This window comes from Anolis sagrei, chromosome 1 (genome assembly GCF_037176765.1).
Source record: "Anolis sagrei isolate rAnoSag1 chromosome 1, rAnoSag1.mat, whole genome shotgun sequence".
NCBI lineage: Eukaryota > Metazoa > Chordata > Lepidosauria > Squamata > Dactyloidae > Anolis > Anolis sagrei.
In genome coordinates, this window is record NC_090021.1 from 299277308 (window position 1) to 299293020 (window position 15713).

Here is a 15713-nt window from a genome sequence, read left to right on the forward strand (position 1 = left end):
CATTGCCAGCAGAATATAAAGCTCTACAGTCCTTGTTTACTGGTCACCAGGCCTGTAGCCGGGGGGGGGGGGGGGGGGGGGTTGGAGTTCAGCCCCCCGCCCCCATTTTTCAGGTTAAAAAAAGACGTGGTTTACTCATGAATTTTAACTGGTTAACCAAATCCCCATGCTAAGTCTATGAGATGCAAAAATTAAGAGTCCCTCCAGAACTGCAAGCACTTTCTCAAGTAAATACTGACAATTTATTCACACTGTCATTACTTGCAGCAATAGCCGATGCAGTGAAGCAACCAAGTTGGGGGGGGGGGGTGTTGAATGCTCTCATTAAGGAGGCCAGACTTGGTGGAGGTGGTTGACATGGGCGGAGCTGCAGGCTATTGAAGGCTGCTCTGCCCCCTGCTGTGCTCTTTGCTTCAGCGTGAGCTAGGAGGCAGGTTTCAACCTCCCCCCCCCCCAAATTTTTCAACCCTCCCCGAAATTTTTTTCTGGCTACGGCCCTGCTGGTCACTACATGTAATCTCAGCTTGCGGCTCCAGGGTTCATTCCCATGACTAGTCAGTAACTGGAGGAGGAGAGTTCCACGCATCATCAGGCTGTAATTTCGGTATCACTTTCCTGGACTTCCATTAGGTTTATTCATGAAGGGTTAAGAGTCTGTATATGCCTTTAAATGTATGAGTGAATGAGTCTTTTGGAAAATGGCATTCATAACCTTTTGGAAAACACCATTTGGAGATTATAACTTTTTAGAAAACATGACCTTTCAGAGAAGAGCCAAAACCTTTTTAGAGTAGAATCTTCTCTTATGGGAGATATAAGAGATGGCCGAAAGCGAGGAGGAGCTGAGGAGCCTTCTAATCAAGGTGAAAGAAGAAAGCGCAAAAGCTGGGTTGCAGCTAAACATCAAAAAAACCAAGATTATGGCAACAAGAATGATTGACAACTGGAAAACAGAGGGAGAAAACGTGGAGGCCGTGACAGACTTTGTATTTCTAGGTGCAAAGATTACTGCAGATTCAGACTGTGGCCAGGAAATCAGAAGGCAATTACTTCTTGGGAGGAGAGCAATGTCCAGTCTCGATAAAATAGTAAAGAGTAGAGACATCAGACTGGCAACAAAAATCCGCCTAGTCAAAGCCATGGTATTCCCTGTAGTCACTTACGGATGTGAGAGCTGGACCTTAGGGAAGGCTGAGCGAAGGAAGATCGATGCTTTTGAGCTGTGGTGTTGGAGGAAAGTTCTGAGAGTGCCTTGGACTGCGAGAAGATCCAACCAGTCCATCCTCCAGGAAATAAAGCCTGACTGCTCACTGGAGGGAAAGATACTAGAGACAAAGTTGAAGTACTTTGGCCACATCATGAGGAGACAGGAAAGCCTAGAGAAGACAATTATGCTGGGGAAAGTGGAAGGCAAAAGGAAGAGGGGCCAACCAAGGGCAAGATGGATGGATGGCATCCTTGAAGTGACTGGACTGACCTTGAAGGAGCTGGGGGTGGTGACGGCCGACAGGGAGCTCTGGCGTGGGCTGGTCCATGAGGTCACGAAGAGTCGGAGACGACTGAACGAATGACCAACAACAAGAGAAAATATAATTATGCTAGGCAATGATTTTAACTGTTGGACTGTATAACCTGTTATCTTTGATCTGTTGGGAAAACAGAGAAAACAGCAGAGCTTTAGAAGTGTCTTTCAGTGCCCAAAAATTTAGAGGGGAGTCTCATTTATCCAACATAAACAGGCCAGCAGAACATTGGATAAGCAAAAATGTTGGATAATAAGGAGGAATTAAGGGAAAGACTATAAACGTCAAATGACGTTATGATTTTACAAATTAAGCACCAAAACATCATGTTTTACAACAAATTGACCAAAAAAGCAGTTCAACACATGGTAACATTATGTAGTAATTACTGTATTTACAAATTTAGCACCAAAACATCGCAATGTATCCAAACAGCTGTGGATCTGGGCGGAAGGTAGACTGTTGGATTATACAGAACGTTGGATGAGCTAAGGTTGGATAAACGTGACTCTACTGCAGGCATCCTCAAACTGCGGCCCTCCAGCTGTTTGGGCCTTCAACTCCCAGAATTCCTGACAATTGAACAAGCTCGTTAGGGCTTCTGGGAGTTGGAGGCCCAAACAGCTGGAGGATCATAGTTTGAGGATGTCTGCTCTACTGTATATAAACCAACTTGTTTTATATCATTCACTCAAAAGACAAAAATAAAATAGACTTGGATAAAAATAACATATCTGGTTTACTCACAATCTTCATGTATTCAGCATACACAGATACAAAACTTATTAGTCCAATTTCAGATGTATTTGAGATAATTTTTGTGCCATCCGGCCAGAGGCATCTTATAACAAAACAGCTACCAACAGGTCACATAGTCAGAAGGGGAGAGAGAGCATGGGGTCTGCAGTGAGATATGGCAGTGTCAAACTACATTCATTCAGCAGTGTAGATGCACCCTTAAAATCAAAGTCAGGGTCTTGTAATTTTAAATTCAAAGCTTTTAAGTATTTGAGAACCCACTGACGTTGGAGTTGCTTTATTAAAGTTTGCCAAAAATTTGTAGGTCCAAATCACACTGCTGTCCAGAAGAATGCAAGGCATCATTTCTCAGCCTTGAATTTGTGTACTGGTCTATCTGGGGTGAACAGAGCAGTTGATAAGTCATAAGTTTTTAAAATCCTAATTTATTGCCATTCTATTTACTTTTATTATTCACTAGCTTGGGGACCCGGCGTTGCCCGGGTTATTTGAGAAAGTGGGTAATGGCGGTTCTGTATTCCAAGTTTGGTCTTTATCAGCCATTGGATGAGGGTGTTAGTGGTTTCAGTAAGTGAGTGAAGGTAATGCAAGTCCCATCATCCAAAGTCCATCCTCCTTCAAACTGCAGAAGGATGTAGAGTGGGTCATGGGGGTTCTGTGTGTTAAGTTTGGTCTTGATCAGTCATTGGATTAGGGTCGCAGTGGTTTCAGTAAGTGAGTAAATGTACTGCAAGTCCCATCATCCATGGTCAACCCTCCTCCAAAACTGCAGCAGGATGTATTTATTATTATTTATTATTTCAAAGTTTTATATACCGAGCTTCTCACCTCATAAGAGGGACTCAGCCCGGTTTCCAACCATAAAAACACATACAATCGGTAAAATATCAAAATACACATTACAATAAAACATTAAAAAAGCACATATATTTAAAACTACAGTGGTCAGTTGTCATACTAAAATCGATATACCTTCTTCCATGTAGAGTGGGTCATGGGGGCTCTGTGTGCCAAGTTTGGTCTAGATTGGTCATTAGATGAGGGTTGCAGCAATCTTGGGAAGGGAGTGGAGGTACTTAAAGTCCCATCATCCTCCAAACTGCACCAAGATGTAGAGTGGGTCACTGGGGCTCTGTGTGCCAAGTTTGGTCTTGATTCATCATTGGCGAGAGTCTCAGAGGTCTCAGAAAGTGAGTGAAGTTACTGCAAGTCCCATCATCCATCTCCAAATTTTTCCAAATGACACCAGGATGTAAAGTGGGTCATGAGAGGTCTATGTGCCAAGTTTGGTCCTGATCAGTCATTGAATGAGGTTAACAGCAGTCTCAGAATGTGAGTGATGGTACTGCAAGTCCCATCATCCATGTTTCATCCTCCTCCAAACTGCAGTAGTATGTAGAATGGGTCATGGGGGCTCTGTGTGCCCAGTTTGGTCTGTATTGGTCATTTTCTGACCCAGCCCCTGGCCTTTTCCTTTCCTCTCTTTGTCATCTCGGAATCTTGGAATTGAGGCTGGGCAATCAGAGACCATATGCAAATTTCCTTCTGTCATGTCCCCGTTTCTGTCATGAACCCTTTCCTCCACCAGGGGCTCCTGTTGAAGCAGGCCAATCAGGGACCATATGCAAATAGCACCATATGCAAATAGCACCACAGCAGCAGCCAGTCAGAATCTTGGAACTTTCAGGCTGGCCAATCAGAAAGCCGGCACATACACCGCCACACATCCGCCGCATACAAACTTTGACTTTTATTATATACTAGCTTGGCGACCCGGCGCTGCCCGGGTTATTAGAGAAAGTGGTTAATGGTGGTTCTGTATGCCAAGTGTGGTCTTGATTGGTCATTAGAAGAGGGTTGTAGCAATCTTCGGAAGGGAGTGGAGGTACTTGAAGTCCCATCATCCATGGTCTGTCCTCCTCCAAACTGCACCAGGATGTAGAGTGGGTCATTGGAGCTCCATGTGCCAAGTTTAGTCTTGATTAGTCATTGGCGAGGGTCTCAGTGGTCTCAGGAAGTGAGCAAAAGTACTTCAAGTCCCATCATCCATCTCCAAATCTTTCCAAACAACACCAGGACGTAAAGTGGGTCATGAGATGTCTATGTGCCAAGTTTGGTCTTGATCCGTCATTGGATGAGGTTTGCAGAGGTCTCAGAATGTGAGTGAAGGTAGTGGAAGTTCCATCATCCATGGTCAACCCTCCTCCAAAACAGCACCAGGATGTAGAGTGGGTCATCGGGGCTCTGTGTGCCAAGTTTGGTCGTGATTGGTCATTAGATGAGGGTTGCAGCAGTCTTGGGAAGTGAGTGGAGGTACTTGAAGTCCCATCATCCATTGTCTGTTCTCCCCCAAACCTTACCAGAATATTGAGTTGGCCATGGGGGCTCTCTGTGCCAAGTTTGGTCTTCATCAATCATTGGATGAGGGTCTCAGTGGTTTCACTAAGTGAGTGATGGAACTGCAAGTCCCATTGTCCATGGTGCATCATCCTCCAAACCGCACCAGGATGTAGAGTGCATCATGGAGACCCGGTGTGCCAAGTTTGTTCCTTATCGGAAATTGGATGATGGTTGCAGTGGTCTCAAGAATTGAACGAAGGTACTGCAAGTCCCATAATCCATGCTCGATCCACAGTCAAACCACATCAGGGCGCAAAGTGGGTCATGAGAGGTCTATGTGCCAAGTTTTGTGTTGTTCAGTCATTGTTGAGGGTCGCAGCAGTCTCGGAAAGCGAGTAGGGGTACTTCAAGTCCCATCATCCATGGTATGCTCTACTCCAAACTGAAGTAGGATGTAGAGTGGGTCATGAGGGCTCTGTGTGCCAAGTTTGGTTTTGATTGGACATTAGATGAGGGTTGCAGCAGTCTTGGGAATGGAGTGGTGGTACTTGAAGTCCCATCATCTATAGTCTGTCCTCCTCGAAAGTGCACCAGGATGTAGAGTGGGTCATGGGGACTCTGTGCCAAGTTTGGTCTTGATCAGTCATTGGTGAGGATCTCAGTGGTCTCAGGAAGTGAGTGAAGTGATTCCAAGTCCCATCATCCATTGTCAAATTCTTCCAAATCGCACCAGGATGTAGAGTGGGTCATGTGGGTTTTCTGTGTAAATTGTGGTCCTGATCCATCATTGTTGGCAGTTATAATGGTCTTAGGAAGGGAGTGCAGGTATTGCAAGTCCCATCGTCCATGGTGCATCCTCCTCCAAACCGCACCAGGATGTACAGTGCGTCATGGAGACTCAGTGTGCCAAGTTTGGTCTTTATCGGTAATTGGATGAGTGGTCTCAAGAATTGAGCAAAGGTACTGCAAGTCCCATAATCCATGGTCCATCCCCAGCCAAACCACACCAGGACGTAAAGTGGGTCATGAGAGGTCTATGTGCCAAGTTTGGTCCTGATCAGTCATTGGATGAGGTTAACAGCGGTCTCAGAATGTGAGTGATGGTACTGCAGGTCCCATTATCCATGGTTCATCCTCCTCCAAACTGCAGTAGGATGTAGAGTGGGTCATGGGGGCTTTGTGTGCCAAGTCTGGTCTGTATTGGTAATTGTCTGACTCCGCCCCCCCCCCCCCCCCCCCGGCCTTTTCCTTTCCTCTCTTTGTCATCTCGGAATCTTGGAATTGAGGCTGGCCAATCAGAGACCATATGCAAATATCCTTCTCAGGTCCCCGTTTCTGTCATGAATTCTTTTCTCCACCAGAGGCTCCTATTGAAGCTGGCCAATCAGAGACCATATGCAAATAGCACCACAGCGGCATCCAATCAGAACGCTGGCACATACTCCTCCCGCCACACATCCGCCGCATACAAGTTTTGACTTTTATTATATGTACTAGCTTGGGGACCCGGCATTGCCCGGGTTATTAGAGAAAGTGGGTAATGGTGGTTCTGTATGCCAAGTTTGGTCTTTATTGGTCTTTGGATAACGGCTGCATTATTTTCAGGAAGTGAGTGAAGGTATTTGAAGTCCCATCATCCATGGCCCATCCTCCTACAAACAGCAGCAGGATATAGAGTGGGTCATAGGGGCTCTGTGTGCCAAGTTTGGTCTTTATCAGTCATTAGATGAGGGTGGCAGTGGTGTCAGTAAGTGAGTGAAGGTACTGCAAGTCCCATCATCCAAAGTCCATCCTCTTTCAAACAGCAGCAGAATGTAGAGTGGATCATGGGGGCTCTATGTGCCAAGTTTGGTCATCATTGGTCATTAGAAGAGGGTTGCAGCAATCTTTGGAAGGGAGTGGAGGTACTTGAAGTCCCATCATCCATGGTCTGTCCTCCTCCAAACTGCACCAGGATGTTGAGTGGGTCATTGAAGCTCCATGTGCCAAGTTTAGTCTTGATTAGTCATTGGCGAGGGTCTCAGTGGTCTCAGGTAGTGAGTGAAGTGACTTCAAGTCCCATCATCCATTGTCAAATTCTTCCAAACCGCACCAAGATGTAGAGTGGGTCATGCTGGGTCTCTGTGTAAATTGTGGTCCTGATCCATCATTGTTGGCAGTTGTAATGGTCTTAGGAAGGGAGTGCAGGTATTGCAAGTCCCATCGCCCATGGTGCATCCTCCTTCAAACTGCACCTGGATGTAGAGTTTGTCATGGAGACTCAGTGTGCCAACTTTGGTATTTATTGGTAATTGGATGAGGGTTGCAGTGGTCTGAGGAATTGAGCAATGGTACTGCAAGTCCCATAATCCACGGTCCATCCCCGGCCAAACCACACCAGGACGTAAAGTGGGTCATGAGAGGTCTATGTGCGAAGTTTGGTCCTGATCAGTCATTGGATAAGGTTAGCAGCAGTCTCAGAATGTGAGTGGTGGTACTGCAAGTCCCATCATCCATGGTTCATCCTCCTCCAAACTGCAGTAGGATGTAGAGTGGGTGATGGGGGCTCTGTGTACCTATTTCGGTCTGTATTGGGAGTGTTCTGACCCAGCCCCCTTTGGCCTTTCCTTTCTTTCTCATCTCGGAATCTTGCATTTGAGGCTGGCCAATCAGAGACCATATGCAAATTTCCTTCTGTCATGCCCCGTTTCTGCCATGAACCCTCTTCTCCACCAGGGGCGCCTATTGAAGCTGGCCAATCAGAGACCATATGCAAATAGCACCACAGCGGCAGCCAATCAGAACGCTGCCACATACTCCTCCCGCCGCACTTCCTCTGTCCGATACAAACAAACACTCTTCTTTATTATATACTAGCTTGGGGACCGGGCGTTGCCCGGGTTATTAGAGAAAGTGGGTAATGGCGGTTCTGTATTCCAAGTTTGGTCTTTATTGGTCTTTGGATAATGGCAGCATTATTTTCAGGAAGTGAGTGAAGGTACTTGAAGTCCCATCATCCATGGGCCATCCTCCTACAAACAGTAGCAGGATATAGAGTGGGTCATGGGGGCTCTGTGTGCCAAGTTTGGTCTTTATCAGTCATTAGATGAGGGTGGCAGTGGTGTCAGTAAGTGAGTGAAGGTACTGCAAGTCCCATCATCCAAAGTCCATCCCCTTTCAAACTGCAGCAGGATGTAGAGTGGGTTATTGGAGCTCCATGTGCCAATTTTAGTCTTGATTAGTCATTGGCGAGGGTCTCAGTGGTCTCAGGAAGTGAGCAAAGGTACTGCAAGTCCCATCATCCATCTCCAAAGTTTTCCAAACAACACCAGGACGTAAAGTGGGTCATGAGATGTCTATGTGCCAAGTTTGGTCTTGATCCGTCATTGGATGAGGTTTGCAGAGGTCTCAGAATGTGAGTGAAGGTATTGGAAGTTCCATCATCCATGGTCCACCCTTCTCCAAAACTGCAGCAGGATGTAGAGTGGGTCATGGGGGCTCTGTGTGCCAACGTTGGTCTTGATTGGTCATTAGATGAGTTTTGCAGCAGTCTTGGGTAGTGGAGGTACTTGAAGTCCCATCATCCATGGTCTGTCGTCCTCCAAACTTCTCCAGGATGTAGAGTGGGTCATTGAAGCTCCATGTGCCAAGTTTAGTCTTGATGAGTCATTGGCGAGGGTCTCAGTGGTCTCAGGAAGTGAGTGAAGTGACTGCAAGTCCCATCATCCATTGTCAAATTCTTCCAAACCGCACCAGGACGTAGAGTGAGTTATGCAGGCTCTCTGTGTAAATTGTGGTCCTGATCCATCATCGTTGGCAGTTTTAATGGTCTTAGGAAGGGAGTCCAGGTATTGAGGCTGGTCAATCAGAGACCATATGCAAATTTCCTTCTGTCATGCCCCATTTCTGCCATGAACCCTCTTCTCCACCAGGGGCTCCTATTGAAGCTGGCCAATCAGAGACCATATGCAAATAGCACCACAGCGGCAGCCAATCAGAAAGCTGCCACATAACCTTCCGCCCTCCGCACCTCTGTCCTTCCCATACAAACACTCTTCTTTATTATACAGTATATACAGATATAGATACAGACAGATAGATAGATAGATAGATAGATAGATAGATAGATATAGATTTTGCTGTAGTTTAGGACTTATGACAGGGTCAATGTAAATTGGCTAGGGACAAGTTTAATTTTTACCATTTTCTATTTTTTAAACTATTTTGCAACATAAATATACAACTCAGTGCTGAGCAAGAATAAGTCCAGGGCAATATATTTCTTGTTTGCAAAGCACTACTCATTTCTCAGCAGGGAGCTGAATATATTTAAACTCTTTTTCTTTTATTGGTAATTACAGAAACCCGTAGAAGAAACTTGGGAATTGGAGTGGATAAGTGTGCAGGTCACAGGTTCCCTGTTTCTGGTTTAGTATAAGTCATGATGTTGGGGGGGGGGGGGGGGGGGGGGGGGGTTGTAGTAGGAGAAGACAATTGCCAGGAATATTGGAGGAAAGTTCACCATACATGAATAAAAGTGCATTACATTATTGATATTTAACTCCTTTAACTTAAAATATTGGTGCTGCATGGGTGAGCTTCAGCGAGTCTATAAAAGAGGTTTTAAAATATATTTCCTCTATGTTGATTTGAAAATTAAAATTAAATTAAATAAATTAAAAGAATTAAAAGAAATCTAAAATTATGGTTTGAAAGAAATTTTTCAGACCAAATGAGTTTGGGATTGCAAATGAATCTATTGCTGATGGTTAGGTGAGACACATAATGTTAGAGGGAGAAGTTCTATGGCTTTGGTGAGGTTATTAGAGGTGTTATGATGTAGAAAAGTTAGGAACCACTGCCCTAAACCATGTTGTTGCCTAGTTATTTATAGGTATGTATCAATGCACAGATGACCAAAATACCAAATATCAATGACCAAATATCAATGCACAGGCACCAGATCCTGTCTTGATCTTGGAAGCTAAGTAGGGGCACTCTGGTTACTTATTTATTTATTTATTTGACTTGTATACTGCTACTCCCAATTTGGCTCGGAGCGGTTTACAGCAGTAGATTAAAACAATACAATTTACTTTAAAATACAATAAAACAAGAACAGGCATAGTCCCGAGTTATTCACCCATTGAAAGCTTAGTACTTTAATGGGAGACTAGTACTTTAATGGGAGACTAGCAGTGAAAACCAGGTACGGTAGGCATCATTTCAGACAAAACTACCTCTGAGTGTTCCTTGCCTAAAGATTTATAACAGTGGTTCTCAACCTGGGGTCCCCAGATGTTTTTGGCCTACAAATCCCAGAAATTCCAGCTACTTTACCAGCTGTTAGGATTTCTGGGAGTTGGAGGCCAAAAATATCTGGGGACCCCAGGTTGAGAACCACTGATTTATAAGATCAATAAGTTCAACAACATAAATAATGTGATTGTGTTTTTATTTGATCTGTTTTTTTAATGGATTCAAAACTAATGTTGCTGTTTGAAAAAGTGTCCTGGTGCATCTGCGTTATGTACATACTACAGTTTCAGTTACTGATGTTGGCTAACAATTATGTGCCTTTGTTGTAGCAAAAAAAGAAAACGAAGACATTCAATCCACCAACTCGTAGAAATTGGGATAGCAATTACTTTGGGATGCCCCTGCAGGATTTGGTTACACCCGAAAAGCCTATCCCATTCTTTGTTGAGAAGTGTGTGGACTTCATTGAAGACACAGGTAGGAAAAAATAGAATAGTTTTTACTCCACCCCCTGTCCCCAGAGTCTTGTATCTTATTGTTTATAGCTTTATATTATGTGTCAATGTAGAAATATGTTTACAAATTTCCTAAAAAAACTGTTGCATTTAAATAAAACATAATTGGGATTAAAAGATTATATTTGAACGGCAATTGATAAGCAGCCACTCACTGCATCAGATAGATTGGTTGGCTTTTGGGATTCAGTGCTGGTGAGAGAGAATGCCTTTTGCTACTGCATGTTGTTTGATGTCTCTGACATTTCTCTCTTCTCTTTTTTCGGTTCTCTGTTGCTATTCCTCTGACTTTCCCCATTCCGTATTCATCCCAGACCAGACATTCAATGTACAAATCATTTTTTATTATTAAAGTAAATTTATCTTTAAAATACACCAATCCACTGTTTGAACAGGATTGTCACAATCCATATTTAAAGTGGCAGCAGAATACACATAGACATGCTGATCACGCATGTCAATGCATTTTAAAAATTAAGGCACAGATATCTGCCATCCATTGGGATCCCAGCATGGAGCCTCCACAGATCGGCTGCCCACTATATGTAAAGATGTAAAAATTACTGTAAAATAACACTTGTTCAGTTGTAAGAATTGCATTAACCTATAACATGATCTCTTTGATTCTTTCCATAATGTGTTTGTAAATTGAAAAAAATATTTTATCGGAGTCATCTTTCAGAGTTTGAAAATCACATCTGGTTTCATTTTTAATTGCTTTAAAGATTAATTTTGCAGAAACAGTGATAGTGCATGCTTTCTTAGTGTGTGTCATAAGTCATCAGTGTAATATCTTTCACCCATTTTTCCATAACTTATGTGTTACACCTTAGAATTCAACTGAAATAAATTATCTACTTGATGCATACAGAATAGTTAACAGTCTGAAGTTGCAAATAGTAAACAGAAATGATCTGTCACATTTTGGTTGTATTAGTTAGCTTAATGGTACAACCAATTGTCTCCAGATATGACCTAAAATGTTGAATGGAGTTTATCTGTGTGCAGTTCTACTGTTAACATGATCTCAGAATAAATACACTTATTTCTAGAAGGTCCAGGAGTCCATATCTAAATAAACAGCATCAAGGAGCTATTGCATAGGCATAAGTCACCAATATGGACATTTCCTGGAGCAGCATTAAATCTGTTATTACAAAGTGGAAAGGTTATGGCTCAGTTTCAGCTCTGTCAGAGTTGCAGCTCTGCAGTTGTAGAGTAGCAACAGGCTGTCCTCCTAAATTCAGTGACCTGGTAAGGAGAGCATAGGTCAGAGAAGCCAGTAGCCCAATTATAACTCTGTAGGTGCTGAGGAGATCTGCAGCTGAAATGAGAGACATTCCCAGACCTTCTACCACACTGGATTTTGTGAAAAAGTGGCTAGAAGAAAGTCAGTGTTGAATTTAGACCCATTAAAGCTTGCTATGTCTCCCGTGTAACCTTTTGCAAATATTTGGACAAAGGGGTTCTCTGGCCTAATGAGGCTATTGAATTTTTCGACTGTACCACAGAACATGTGTGGAATGGCTCAGTTAGAGTTCAGGCCTCAATGTTATTGAAAATCTGGCATAAGAATTGAAAGTTGGGGTTCATCAAGTCCAACTTAACAGTGCTGGAGCAGTTTTTCCAAGAAGAGTAGGCAAAAAATGGGATCCATATGTGCAAAGCTGATAAAACTTTACCCAAGAATACTTACAGCTACAATTCTGTCAAACGCTAAATCTATGGGTGAGTGCTTATGCAGCCAAGAAATGCCAGTTTGTGTTTGTTTTCTTAATATTGGTTTTACAATAAAAATATTTAGCAACTCCATATCTTTAGTTATCTTTTGTGTATCAGGTACAGCTAGTACAACAAATTCTAGAGATGGTTTTCACATAATATTGGACAGTTTTAGGAACAAGAAAATAGCTGGTAATACAGTGCCTTGCAGAAGTATTCTGAGCTTCACAGAAATTTCCCACAATTTGTTGTATGTAGATTTAATTTATTTTAGCTGTAGAAATGTAGCTGTACCAGAGAACAACTAGTGCTTGTTCCTGTTACTATGATTCTATGCCTTCTTTGGAAGCTCCAGAATTACTGAATTATTTGTAGGTTAAAACTGCAAGTACTGCTTGTTCCCTAATTAAGAACTAGTGGGCTCTTTCCTTTACTAACCATGGCAGTAGCATAATCTGAACTTGTTTTGACTTTGTGGGGGCAAGTCCATTGAACTGAAAAGTAGTAAACAATGTCCTAGACCAGGCATCTTCAAACAGTGACCCTCCAGCTGTTTGGGTCTCCAACTCCCAGAATTCCTGACCATTGAACAAGCTGGTTAGGGCCTCTGGAAGTTGGCAGCCCAAACAACTGGAGAGCGATGGTTTGAGGATGACTGTCCTTAACTAACCTTGATGTTGTGTGATGTTATGGATTCAAATATGAAAACAGACCTAGTTATCCAGAGTGCTGATCTGCTACCATATTACAGCATTCTAACATCTGCCTTTATTTTCTTCTTTTATATTATTTCTTTACTGGCAATAATGAAACATCACCAAAGACTGATCCTATGACTCAAAGTATTATCTTAAATGCTAGTAAATGCATGGAGGCTGTTTAATGTATTTCTTTGATAGTTTTCAAATGTATTCCTAAACATGTTCCAATATTTATTGTTTAATCTTTCTAAATTAGTAATTTTTTATATTCCATGCAAGATTATTTTTTATACATTTCATGGTCACTCTACAACAATCCTGTGAGGTTTGCCTGAGGTCGTAGCCGACCCAATGTTATTAAATTTCATGGCCAAGTGGGATCTTTGATTCTGGACCTCAGAAATCCATACATCATTTCTTACTATTGGACCACACCAATTCTCCAATAAAGGTTTTCCTGTATTATATTTCCTTACATGAAAATGTAGTACAATGGTGTGAGATTCATTACAGGCCATCACAAAATATCGAGAGATTTTGTGCACCTTTCCAAAAACAACCAGTACTGAAGAGAAGATAAAAAATCACAACAGGGGAAGTGTACTACTATTGATATATGTTGGATAGATAGTTTTTGCTTTCCATATTTGGTAAAACTACAGGAACTTAAGTGTTTTTGCTGTATATTACAGATTTCATCTATAACACATACAACTTTTTGTAATCAAACATAACCATTCAATTGCTCATAAGAATTTCAATTGGCCTGACAGTATGAAGTAGAATTTTTAGGGTAATGAATATTACTGAGAGACAGGTGCCTGTAGCAAACTTTTGTTAAACTCAGTTTACTTTACTTTAACTGAGTCTATGGAAGATTATATTGCAAACTTCTTTCCCTTTGTTTCTGGTACTACAGTATCAGTACATAAAGATTTCTTTGTATGCTGATAACACATCTGTGTCTTTGAATAGCAGAAGCATCTTTAGAAGTTTTCAAAGCACTCCATATTCTCAGTAATCATTATGTTCTTGGAAATCCTAATAGCAGCCCTGTAAATTTGGTCAGTAGGATTATCCTGTTATAACATCCCTTCTACTGTGCATACCTGTAATCATGACTTGTGTATGGCCAGAGAAGTTAGTTTATTGGGTTGTTGTAGGTTTATCGGGCTATATGGCCATGTTCTAGGAGCATTCTCTCCTGACGTTTTCGGACATATAGCCCGAAAAAACCTACAAAAACCCACCAATTTCCCTAGTTTCCAATAGACCTCATAACCTCTGAAGATGCCTGCCATAGATGCAGGCATCTTCAGAGGTTATGAGGTCTATTGGAAACTAGGGAAATTGGTGGGTTGTTGTAGGTTTTTTCGGGCTATATGGCCATGTTCTAGAGGCATTTCTCCTAGGGAAATTGGGTTTATATATCTGGAATGTCCAGGATGGGAGGAAGAACTCTTGAAACATTCATGCCTGCATCTATGGCAAGCATCCCAGAGGTTGTGCGTTAGTTTATTGCTGAAGTAATATTTGAATTGAATATTTCCTGATTCACACCTAATGCAGATAATTGAATTATTTTCAAATACCTTAGTAGATATTCCATTTACTTCTCTTTAGGTAATATATAAGGTGCTGTTCAAGTAGCTATTCCTGGGAATATTGCACGTGGGAATTGTGTTGCTTTTTTAACCATTTCATTATTAAATGAAATATCAGGTATAAGCGTTAAAATATAAGTTTTTATTTCTGATAAATTTATCTGAAATGTAAATAATGAATACGGTAATTCTTCTCCCAGTTCCATTCTTTTCCTTCTTATGTTCATAATATAGCATAAAGGATGTGCCAAGGCTGCAGATTTTAAAAAATAACACAAAGTTGTGTTTTTTAAAATAAAAAGTGGTACACTAAGTAATCCACATCCAGTACAGTACCACATTGAATCAGAACCCTTTATAATACTTTCATAGATACATTTTTCAAGCAGTTGTGCTTTCTCAGAAGTTGCTTTAGATAGTCTTTACCCTAGCTTACCCTATCCTAACATTCTGCAAGAACAGCTATTACTTTCAAGCATCTTTTTGCTTACTTGTTACTATTCTCCCTGTATTTAATTCTCTCACTGTTACTGTACTTTGGTTTCCATTGCTTTTAGTCTATTTTGCCTTCCCTTTTCCTTTTCCTTTTTTTCCCATTCACTTCTCAGATATAATTGTATTACTAGTTCTTCTGCATATTTTCTTTCTTCTCCCCTCCTCTCTTTCCTTCCCTGTTCTTATGACCTAAATCCAATTGTTAGGCTTAATTGGAATAGGCTCATTGAACCAATTAGCCTTCATGAGTACATACCAAATTCTTACTGATACAGTGTGTTTACTATAGTTGGGGCAAACAGATTTAGACCAAACTCTCCCATTTGACCTCATGGGTAGGGAAATAAATTTGATTGTTGTATGACTGCATACATGGGTGACAAGGCAAATTTCACAATGTTCTGATCTGATGAAACACAGTTGGCATTTATTTCTGACATCCGAAAGTGTGTGAGTTCTTGGCTCTTCTTTCTGTTTCCTACCTCAGTACATTAGAGTTCATTGTTACATTCTTAAACTATGTGTGGAGTTTGAGATCTTTGTACAATTATGAATTTAGTGTATATCTCATTCTTTGAGTAGAAGTAAATAAATGTGAGAATATGAAGAGGAATTATGAGAATTGAAAGTACATAAGAGCTGGAGCTTTTTCATAATACAGTAGTTACTAAGGATATAAAAATACAATTAAAATACTGCTGGCCCTTTGTATCTCCTGGGGTTTAATTACAGAACACCTGATGAATTCTAAAATCCTTGGATGCTCAAGTCCCTTTATGCACAATGGCATGGCAAAATCAGGGCCGAGTTTTTGAA

At 41.7% G+C, this 15713-nt stretch overlaps 1 protein-coding gene across 1 annotated transcript in view; it reads left to right on the top strand.

Annotated features, from left to right (window-relative positions):
• The window catches only part of ARHGAP5 (Rho GTPase activating protein 5), a 57533-nt gene that overhangs the window by 27248 nt on the left and 14572 nt on the right, over positions 1–15713 (top strand). Inside the window, 1 exon segment of the mRNA XM_060759487.2 lies at positions 10190–10337. Within this exon segment, the coding sequence (XP_060615470.2) occupies positions 10190–10337 (148 nt within the window).